We start from the raw sequence: 11,220 nt of genomic DNA, 5'->3' as shown, positions 1-11,220 counted from the left end.
GGGGCCGAATACCAGGCCCATTTTACAGTTGTGATATACATGATGGTTGTCCATTTGTAGCCATAACATACGATTTTGTCAATTCCAACTTATATAATCGAATAGTACATTCATAATTCAAACACATACATTGAACATCAATTATTTATCCAACTTTATAAATAAAATAAAAAAGGGGTATCAGCATAAGATTCAGAAACAAAAACAAAAAGCTATATTTTCCTCCAAAAAGGACTTTTTTTACTCTCACAAAGGACCCTTTTCTGACCCAAAAGAGTCCTATTCTTTTATATTTTCTTTCATACTGAAAAGAAAAAAACAATAAAAGTCCAAAACTTTCAATCAAATATTTCAAACCCATCTTCCTTTATCTTTCTCTTTTTTTTTTTTTTTTTTTTTTTAATTTATTATTTTTTTTTTAAATTTAAAAATAAGACAATAAAATCACACAATCTCTACTTCTTACGGAAGAAGAGAATAAAGTCTCACTCTCACTCCAGCTACTCTCTACACCCCGCCTCTCCCTCTTTCTCTTCTCTCCTCCACACACCGCCCACCCAAACACCACGAAAAATGCGGCTCCTTTTCTTCCTCCTCCTCCTCCTCCTCCACCACCACTCTCTCTCCGCCATCGCAATGTCCAACTACCGCGCCCTCCTCTCCCTCAAGTCCTCCATAACCTCCGACCCCAACTCCGCCCTTTCCACCTGGACCCCCACCACCAGCCACTGCACTTGGTCCGGCGTCACCTGCGACTCCTCCCGCCGCTACGTCACCTCCCTCGACCTCTCCGGCCTCGACCTCACCGGCACTCTCTCCCCTGACCTCGCCCACCTCCGCTTCCTCGCCAACCTCACCCTCGCTGATAACCAGTTCTCGGGTCCCATCCCGCCTGAGATCTCCGCCCTCTCCGGCCTCCGCCTCCTCAACCTCTCCAACAACGTCTTCAACACCACCTTCCCCCCTCAGCTCTCCAACCTCACCCGCCTCACCGTCCTCGACCTCTACAACAACAACCTCACCGGTGACCTCCCCGTCTCCGTCACCCACATGACCTCCCTCCGCCACTTGCATTTGGGCGGCAACTTCTTCTCCGGCCAGATCCCTCCCGAGTTCGGCCGCTTCCCATTCCTCGAGTACTTAGCCGTCTCCGGCAACGAACTCGGCGGCCCAATACCCCCCGAAATTGGAAACTTAACCACCTTGAAAGAGCTCTACATCGGCTACTTCAACAGCTACGAAGGCGGAATACCGCCCGAAATTGGAAACTTGTCCAATCTCGTCCGCTTCGACGCCGCCAACTGTAACTTAACTGGAGAGATCCCGCCGGAAGTGGGTCGACTGCAAAATGTCGACACCCTGTTTCTCCAGGTCAATGCTCTTTCCGGGTCGTTGACACTCGAGCTGGGTTACCTCAAGAGCTTGAAATCCATGGACTTATCCAACAACGTGTTTACGGGCGAGATTCCGGGTTCCTTTTCGGAGCTCAAGAACTTGACCCTTTTGAATCTCTTCCGAAACAGGCTCCATGGCGCCATTCCCGACTTTATCGGCGACTTGCCGGAGCTCCAGGTGTTGCAGCTCTGGGAGAACAACTTCACCGGCAGCATACCTCAGGGTCTGGGCAAAAATGGGAAGCTCCAAATTCTCGACCTTTCGTCGAACAAGTTGACGGGAACTCTCCCTCCCGATATGTGTTTCGGGAACAATCTCCAGACCCTCATCACTCTGTCAAACTTCCTTTTCGGGCCGATTCCCGAGTCGCTTGGCCGGTGCGATTCGCTGAGTCGGATTCGAATGGGTGACAACTACCTCAACGGGTCGATTCCGAAAGGGCTGCTTAGTTTGCCCAAGCTTACACAAGTCGAGTTGCAGGATAATCTCTTAGACGGTTCGTTTCCCGAGACAGATTCAATCTCGGGGAATCTCGGCCAGATTAGTCTCTCCAATAACCGGCTTTCCGGGTCTCTTCCGCCCAGCATCGGCAACTTCTCCGGCGTCCAGAAGCTTCTTCTCGACGGAAACAAGTTCTCGGGTCGAATTCCACCCGAGATTGGGCGATTACAGCAGGTATCCAAGATGGATTTCAAGCACAACAAGTTCATGGGTCCCATAACCCCCGAAATCAGCCATTGCAAGCTCTTGACATTCGTCGATCTCAGCCGAAACGAGCTCTCCGGCGAGATTCCGAAGGAGATTACTGGTATGAGGATACTGAACTACCTCAACCTGTCGAGAAACCATCTTGTGGGCAGCATTCCGTCGTCTATATCCACAATGCAGAGCCTGACATCTGTGGACTTTTCGTATAACAATCTTTCGGGTTTGGTTCCGGGGACCGGTCAGTTCAGTTACTTCAATTACACATCGTTTCTGGGAAACCCCGATCTCTGCGGTCCCTATTTGGTTCCCTGCAAAGACGGGGTTGCCAATGGCACTCACCAACCTCATGTCAAAGGTGCACTCACTGCTTCACTGAAGCTGTTGCTTGTTATTGGGTTGCTTCTGTGCTCGATCATATTCGCTGTTGCAGCGATAATCAAGGCCCGGTCGTTGAAGAAAGCAAGCGATTCCCGAGCTTGGAAACTGACTGCATTCCAACGGTTGGACTTCACGGTTGATGATGTGTTGGATTCGTTGAAGGAGGACAACATTATTGGGAAAGGAGGGGCTGGGATTGTGTACAAAGGAGCTATGCCTAGTGGTGACAATGTGGCTGTCAAAAGACTCCCTGCAATGAGCAGAGGCTCCTCCCACGACCACGGATTCAACGCCGAAATCCAAACTCTTGGTCGAATTCGGCACAGGCACATTGTTCGACTATTGGGTTTCTGTTCGAATCACGAGACAAATCTTTTGGTCTATGAGTACATGCCCAATGGGAGCTTGGGTGAAGTTCTTCATGGTAAGAAAGGGGGTCACTTGCATTGGGACACAAGGTACAAAATCGCCATTGAGGCTGCGAAGGGTCTATGCTATCTTCACCACGACTGCTCGCCTTTGATCGTCCACAGGGACGTGAAGTCGAATAACATCCTTCTCGACTCCAATTTCGAAGCTCATGTTGCTGATTTCGGCCTTGCCAAGTTCCTGCAGGATTCCGGAACATCCGAATGCATGTCCGCAATTGCTGGTTCTTATGGATATATTGCTCCAGGTGTGATATGCTCATTCAATCTTTGAATTTTTGGTTACTTTATTACTGTGTAAAAATGTACTAACTGAGTTGAGTTTTGGTTCCCTGATAGTACTATATGTGTAAGGTCTTTGCATTTATTTCTTGCAGAAGCTTCTTTGTAATCTGGCGAAATTTGACTTTTGGTTTCATAATTGCATATATGATTTTGATTGAAAATTTGATTTAGTGGTTGGTAGGCTTCGTTGAAAGTAGATGAAATTTAACGACTTTTTACTGTAACCCACAAAAATTGACAATTGAAGTGGATGAGCACCTAATTAATTTGTAAATGGCTTTTGGTTTGTGCAGAGTATGCATACACGTTGAAGGTTGATGAGAAGAGCGACGTTTATAGCTTCGGTGTGGTTCTCTTGGAGCTTGTTAGCGGCAGGAAACCGGTTGGTGAATTTGGGGACGGAGTAGACATAGTCCAGTGGGTGCGAAAAATGACAGACTCAAACAAGGAAGGAGTCCTCAAAATCCTTGACCCTAGACTCCCTTCAGTTCCTCTCCATGAGGTTATGCACGTATTTTACGTTGCAATGCTGTGCGTGGAAGAACAAGCAGTGGAGCGTCCAACAATGCGAGAAGTGGTTCAAATTCTAACCGAGCTTCCAAAGGCACCTGGCTCAAAACTGGTAGAGGATTCAGCCATCACAGAGTCCTCCCCTCCCCCTGCCACTACTGCATCAGAGTCTCCAGGTACAACGTCAAAAGACACGAAAGACCAGCCACCACTGCAGTCTCCGCCGCCTGATCTTCTTAGCATATGAAGTCATAGTTTTTTTTTTTTCTGGGAATGTAAGTGTTCGTTCTAAAATTGCACGAATCGTACTAGCGTTTTTACTGTATGTGTTGTTTAGTTTTATTTGGGAGGGGTTGGTTTGGTCTAACTTTTAAGTTTGAAGTTTTTCGGTGTACAGTTGGACGTTTGGGGGAGGGGGGAGGCTATTTTCTTATAAGTTTGTCTTCATCATGTAGTAGTAATGGTAGTAGTACTGAATGCTGATTTCCACTTCATCTTCTGCTGCTCACTGTATGGCATTAGCTGCTTCCTGTTTTAAGCCTTCAAATTGCAAAAGCAAATTCACAGGTGTAAAGATCAAGGGGAAGGAAGAAACTGTTTTTTCTTTTGAGCATAAGAAAGAAAGAAAGCATTTTTATATTTTATTTTTTTTGAAAAAACGATATCCTTTGCACTCACGAAGGCTTAGTTTTATAATAAACTAGCAATAATGTGATTCAAATTATCTTTTAACTCGAACCTAAGATCTAGTGAAGAGGAAGTGTTTTGATTACTTGTGAGTTACGTGTTTCTTTTTGGAGATAATTGAAGAGGCGTGCTATTCACACACTATTTTTTACTTTTCGCACATCCTTTTAATTTTCAGTCGTAAGATTGGTTGAATTGAAGAAGATCAAATAACAGAAATTAACAAGAGGTACATGAGAAGTAAAAAGAGATGTGTGCCTAGCACACCCCTAATTGAATGGTTTTTTACTATATGGGTTCACTATTATGTACATTTGTATTATTTTCCGTAGCCTAATATGTAGTGTAATATTGCAATAGACCTTGTGGTTTATTGTGTTAATGAACCAAATTTGCTGATTTCTAACGTATCAGGCTACGGAAAAAATACAAATATACATAACAGGTTGATTAGCTTAGGCTCCTCACAAAATTGAGGATCGCCAACATTACTTACAAGTTGCTGGTTGATGTGATGGAAATAAGTTGGTGCTCTTGGCGTTGCTGGCTTGCATTAATTGGGAGGTAGATTGTCTGCCCTCTTATTTTCGTGCCTTTTCTATCATCTTTTATTTGTGCGGTTACGGTTAAATCATGTCAATATTTTATATTAATTTTTTAATAAAGATAATAAAACAAAAAATAATAAGAATATAAAATATTAATGTGACTTAACTGTGACCGTACAAATAAAAAAAAATAAAAAGGATACAGTAACAGAAGGACAGACAATCTACTTCTAATTAATTGATGATAGGAAGGAGGCTTTGCCGTTTGAAAAGAGTGACACCGAATTCTATTAAATAAATATAGTATGTGACGATGTGTTTTTGTGGGGGGGGGGGGGGGTGTGGTGTGGGTGGGTGACATTTAGCATATAGGCTTTGCCGTTTGAAAAGAGTGACACCGAATTCTATTAAATAAATATAGTATGTGACGATGTGTTTTTGGTGTTGGTGTGGGGGGGGGATGACATTTAGCATATTGGACCGCAACTATCTATTTCAAAGAATTCGGATTCTCCCTAGATTTTCTTTGGAAGAATTCTAATAATTCGTTAATCTTGTTCGTTCATTGTATATCATATGATTAGAAATTATTTTAAATATTTTTATTTAAAATTAAACTCAAACAATATTTAAAAAAAAATTAACCATACGATATATGATAAATGGATACATTTCACAAATCTATAAGATCATCACCAAAAGGATCGGGAGAGGATCCTGTTGGGATTTTAAATACCATTAGACCTTTAAAGCAGTGCAAGGAATCTGGACGGGGGGATTCATGAGCCCTGTCTTTTTTGTGCTATACTTTTTAAATTAAAAAAACTAAAGAATTTTATAAAAAGTTTTTTCAAAGGTTGCCTAATAGGAGGGGAGTTACAGATCAAATTATTGACCGGAAAAAAAAAAAATAGGAGGGGAGTTACAGATCAAAATATTGACCAAAAGAAAAATAGGAGGGGAGTTACAGATCAAATTATTGGCCAAAAAAAAAAAGGAGGGGAGTCACAGATCAAATTACATCAACAACAACAATACTTTATCCTTTTATGTGGTGTAGGCTATATAAAACTTAAAACACTACTGCATAGGATTTTGCGTTAAGTTTTCGTTAGTTCCACATCTCCATATCTTTTCTTTAAATCTATTTTCGATTCTTCTTAGGTTTTCCTCTATCTTTTTTACCCTTAGTTTTTGTTTTCTAATCACATTTTCTAACCGGAATATTTGTAGGTATTCTTTCATATGAACAAACCACCTTAGATTGCAAGGGTTCATAAAGGGAAATGATTTTCACACACCATTTTCAATTTCTCATGCACATCTCTTTATTTTCAACCATTAGATTGAATAAATCAAACGAAGTCAACAATCAAGATTAACCAGTTGTCAGAATCAAGTGTGGAGGAGAAGTACAAACTTGACTACTTGTAAAAGAACAAAAGATAGTAAGATCACCTTGGTACTGGTGGCGTCTCTAACCAAAGGCTCTTCGACGATGAAGTTAGTAACAAATCTTAAGACGCAAGCAGCGAGCAAAAAAATAAAGCAAAGAGTGTTATGTGCGATAAGTGTTTGTTAACAGAGATTAACCCTAGTAGGGTGTATTTATACTAGTCGAGAGATTGACCTTTTAGGATATGGAATCCGTATAAATCGGGAGAATACTTAAAGGATATCTCAAGATAGATATTACTTCTTTTTAGGAGTGTAATTACTTGTGAGGCACGTTAATCCCTATGTTGTAGGTATCTCCAAGAGTGCAGGCCTGGTTAATTCTTACGGAACAAGAATGGTTGATCTTGGCGAAGTGGGTTTGCCCATGTTACGCGAAGACAGCAGGATGTGGTGGTATCATTGATTTGTTTAAGCAGCTCAGTCTAATCGGAGATGTTGAGTCCATAATCAAACTTCTAAGATAAGTATATTTTGACGCTCTTACTCTGACCAAGAAAATCATAGTTCACAGTTGCCCCTAATTATGTATTTGAAACCCACCTTTTGACACTAGGAAATATAATCCACGTAGGATAGGTATTTATCCAAATAAGCATGTTGTAGCCCAACATTTTCTAATAATTTACCTGGTTGATCCCCGTTTTATTAGCTTGCAATTTGTGACTGTATATTAAGGTTCATGCTCGATGGTGAATATCCCATGCAATTAGGCCGAAAAAATGTCGATAATTTAGACCGTGTTTTAGAAGAATCTAGATTGCGATGATCAATCTTGTGAACATGTTATAGCAAAATATTCTTCAGTTTCTTAGCCCAGAGCATGCTTGATAACGTGTTGTGACCTATTTTACTGAAGAAAGAGAAAGGATGTGATAATGAGAGAAAAGATAGAGTTGAGGAATTTTTGTGATGTATATTTTCCATCACCTATGCCTTTTTTTATAGTAAATCAAAGAGAATTCCTTGTCTTAGAAGTAATACAACCTATAGCAATAAGATATTTTAGTATCCTAAATACAATTTACTAATGATTTACACAATCACACATTTGCTAGATTATTTTTTATTTATTTATATATTTTTTTTGCTTGAGAAAGAAATCAATTAAAGCAAAAAACCTTGCGAAAAACCAATAATACCGATACAATCAAACAAAAGAGCAATTGTAGCCTGCGAAGGGAGACATGTGCTAGAATTTGTGTCACAATAATTTAGACTTTTGCACTTTAATGTGTGATTTTTTTAAATACAAAAGACAAGACATTTAATGCATTAAAATTATATATTTTTTGTTTTTCAAAATTATTAAAGGTCTTGTTATTTTTTTTCTTCTCGTAATATTAGAAAAAGTTAAAGTTTCGACTTTCCATTCCCACAAGCTTAAAAACGAAAATAAGACAAAATATGACTACTGGTATATAATTATTAGTTCGTTATAATGGTTAAGTACATACTTTGTATGTGTTAATTAGCAGTTGTTAGTGATAATTTATGTAATATGTACAAATCCAATGGACTCGTCACACTTTGATTAAATTTCTGGACGACAATTTGTCCTGTAATTCAATAAAAAAATGGGAGCTTTTAGTTTACACCCAGTCAATGACACGATATATGAATAAAACCCCCCTTTTACACTAGTAAATATAATCCACGTAAGATAGGTCATTTATCCACATAAGCATGGGGATGAGGTGGCCCAACGTTTTCTAACAATTTACCTGGTTTTGGAATTTAACTTGGCTCTTTAACGGAGGAGAAGAAGATCTCCTCAAAATTTTACGTGGTTGATTTACGGCGTCATATTTTTAATTGAAATCGTTCATATTATAAATAACTTTGTAAAGATCATTTTTGTAAAAAACTAATCAAATATGAGATAATTTAGTCATCGAACTGTATAAAAATAGATTGATGAATTTAGTAAAAGAATTACGAACTATCAATCTATTTACTATAATTGATTTAATAAATAAACTTAGCCTTAATTGATTCTTTTGTAAAAATGATCTTTATGTGGTTATTTATAATAATAATTATGATCATAAATACAGAATTTCGTAAATCGACCACTAAGTGAGTATATTTTGGAATCCGGATTCTCGTCGAATCCTCTTTGTGAGGATCCCGAGAATCCATCAATCTTGTCCGTTCATCGTAATCATGCGATCAAAAATTATTTCAAATAAAAAATATTTAAAATTAAACACAAACATTACTTGACAAAAACTGATACGATAAACGGATACAATTCACGAATTTTCAGAATTCTCACAAAAAAAGATCCAAAGAGGATCCTGTTGGCATATTTAGAAACTCCTCAATATCGAGTATAGGAGCCAATTAGGAGCTGTAAATTAATTATATTCAAAAGTCACTAAAGCCTGGAAATGTTGAGGAATTTTGGGTAAAAGAATTCTCGTCGGATATTTTTTTGAAAATTCTAGAAATTTATTAATTATGATAGTTTACGATTAAAAACTATTTTAAAATTTAAAGATTACAATTACGGAATTCTAAAAATCCCCGTGAAAAAGATTTGGCGATCATGATTTTTCCGAATTTTGGTGATGCGTCTGAGTATAGACAAAAATCCCACGATTTAATTGGTGGATTTTGCTGCTGGCTGGCTGGCTGTATCTGCTCCGTTCTTTTATTCGCTGTCAGTTCCTCTCTGTCCTATAAGTTGTAACGTACAAACCAAACTAAGATGCCACCTCGGTATTGTTCTTGATTTGACAATGCAACTCAGACTCCTGTATTTTATTATTAATTTTGGTTTTTAAATACTGACGAACCCCAACTCAGGTGAGATTTGATTGATTTAATTTTGCATGCGGCTTTCTTTGGTAGATAAGGATTGTCTGCCATTCCATTTGCGATGTTTTACTGTTTATGTAATTACAGTTAAACTATGTCAATATTTTATATTATTATTCATTTTTGTCTTATTATCTTTATAAAAAAATATAAAATATTAACGTAACTTAACCGTGACCATACAAAACAAAAAAACACGAAAAAACATCGAAAAAAGGAGGGCAAACAATCATTGTCCTTCTTTCACTGCCAGGGCATGTCCCATCTTTATTTATAAGAATTTGGACCTGCATTGAAATATGATTATTCTTTTTGGGGCTTTGAAATGGTAAAAATAAGTTTAAAAATGGTAACTTTACGTGGGTAGACAGTGTAGTTATTCTTTCCGATTGTAAAGTGCAGTAACTAGTTTGCTAATGAATTGGATAGATGGGATTCTGATCCGATTGCTATGTGAATGCAAATATGATTGATCGGATGAAAGTGTGATTACAGTCGATTAGGTTATCAGATTATTGAGTTTGCTTTAGCCTTGTTTTTATTTTAGGAACATTTTAAACTTTAATTTGTTTCTTACTAACAAAGTACAGTAGATTTATACGAATATATATTGACTAATCTTGAATACGTAGGCATTGTGAATAATTTGCTAATAAGAGTTCTGAATACATTACATGTGTTAATCCTTGTGTTGAAAGAAAAGATCTACGTACAAACATTAGCTAGGAATTTATTTCTTTATGTATAAGTAAAAAAATAAGAGCTTTAACAAAAAACTCATTGTACTGTTCATTTTAACGAAAAACCACATTTTTACACTAAAAAGTCAATCATATTACTATTCATTTTACCATTATTATTAAAACTCAAAATTTTCAAACCAATTTGATTAGTTTTCAGCATGCATGTTGGATTTCTGAGACTATTTTTGTAATAGAACTTGACATTGACCATTCATCTTTTAGAAAGGACGTACAAAATGATATATGTTTACCCCAGAAAATGAATGTACCACGGAGACAAGAGGCTTTTTATATATTCCATGTGTCTTTAAGCTTTCACCTTCGCATGTAAAAGGAGAAAACATTTATCTAGTAGTAGTACCCCTTTTATTTGTCCTTTTATTCGTGAATCAATTTATTTATTTACTAGAGCTTTATGTAAAGGGTGTTTTTTAAGGAAAGGAAATTTAAATTAAAGTGCAAAAAGCTCCTTGGGAAATCCGTACAAATACAGTCAAGTGAAAAATATGTTGCAAGACTATTAACCTCGTTAATAAAGTGAAATCTTTGTTTAAACATCCGGCTAATATTAACATTCTAACAAAATAACGAAAGTCATGAGGTACTTTATAAGAAGATATTTCACCTCATGTATGTACAGTTTGTGTGTATAGAGATGCATACAAGTCATTTTCCATGCTAAATATAGTTTCAATGAGGTTGATTTCTCCTATTTCATTCCCATCCTTTTTTCTCTTTTTATTTATTCAAAAAGAATCTAACAATCGATATCAATGAAAATCATCTTGCTAATTGGGTGGAAGATTAAATAATTCATTCTCATAGGGAAAATGGGATGCATGGAAAGAAAGAAAAAATGAAAACAAAAGATAATAAGTTGATATATTAATCTTGGTTTTTTTGACCTTTGATCTAGTTTTCAGTTTAGAATACTATATATAATAATTATTTAGGGATCCATAACTTAATGCATGAATCACTGATGTGCACTGTGTTGTCTAAGTTTTCAATGAACATTACTCGAGCTCAAATCCATCGTAATGGACAAGCAGATAGAAACATGTATTTTTTAGGCTTTTCCACAGATCTGTTTAGGGATCTCAAATATAGGGTTTAGGGTTTTTAACCGGCACATTATATTAACATCCCATATATTGTTAAATAAAGCCTATATTCTTAATGCACCTCATATTTGCTTTTTCAATTGAAAATTATCTTAATACACCTCACATACTTCCTCATAATACCCTCACACCCCAC

General features: G+C 37.6%; 1 protein-coding gene across 1 annotated transcript; it reads left to right on the top strand.

The window, feature by feature from the left end:
• The first annotated feature begins 493 nt into the window (after positions 1–493).
• Positions 494–4,203, top strand: LOC137747584 (leucine-rich repeat receptor-like serine/threonine-protein kinase BAM1). Its single transcript, XM_068487716.1, has 2 exons — positions 494–3,157; positions 3,488–4,203. Exons 1-2 carry the CDS (start codon positions 574–576, stop codon positions 3,949–3,951), a joined length of 3,048 nt encoding a protein of 1,015 aa, XP_068343817.1. The 5' UTR covers positions 494–573; the 3' UTR covers positions 3,952–4,203.
• Positions 4,204–11,220: the final 7,017 nt, after the last annotated feature.

This window comes from Pyrus communis, chromosome 10 (genome assembly GCF_963583255.1).
Source record: "Pyrus communis chromosome 10, drPyrComm1.1, whole genome shotgun sequence".
Lineage (NCBI taxonomy): Eukaryota > Viridiplantae > Streptophyta > Magnoliopsida > Rosales > Rosaceae > Pyrus > Pyrus communis.
Note: the sequence above shows the minus strand (reverse complement) of the source record. Positions and strands in the feature narration are given on the sequence as shown.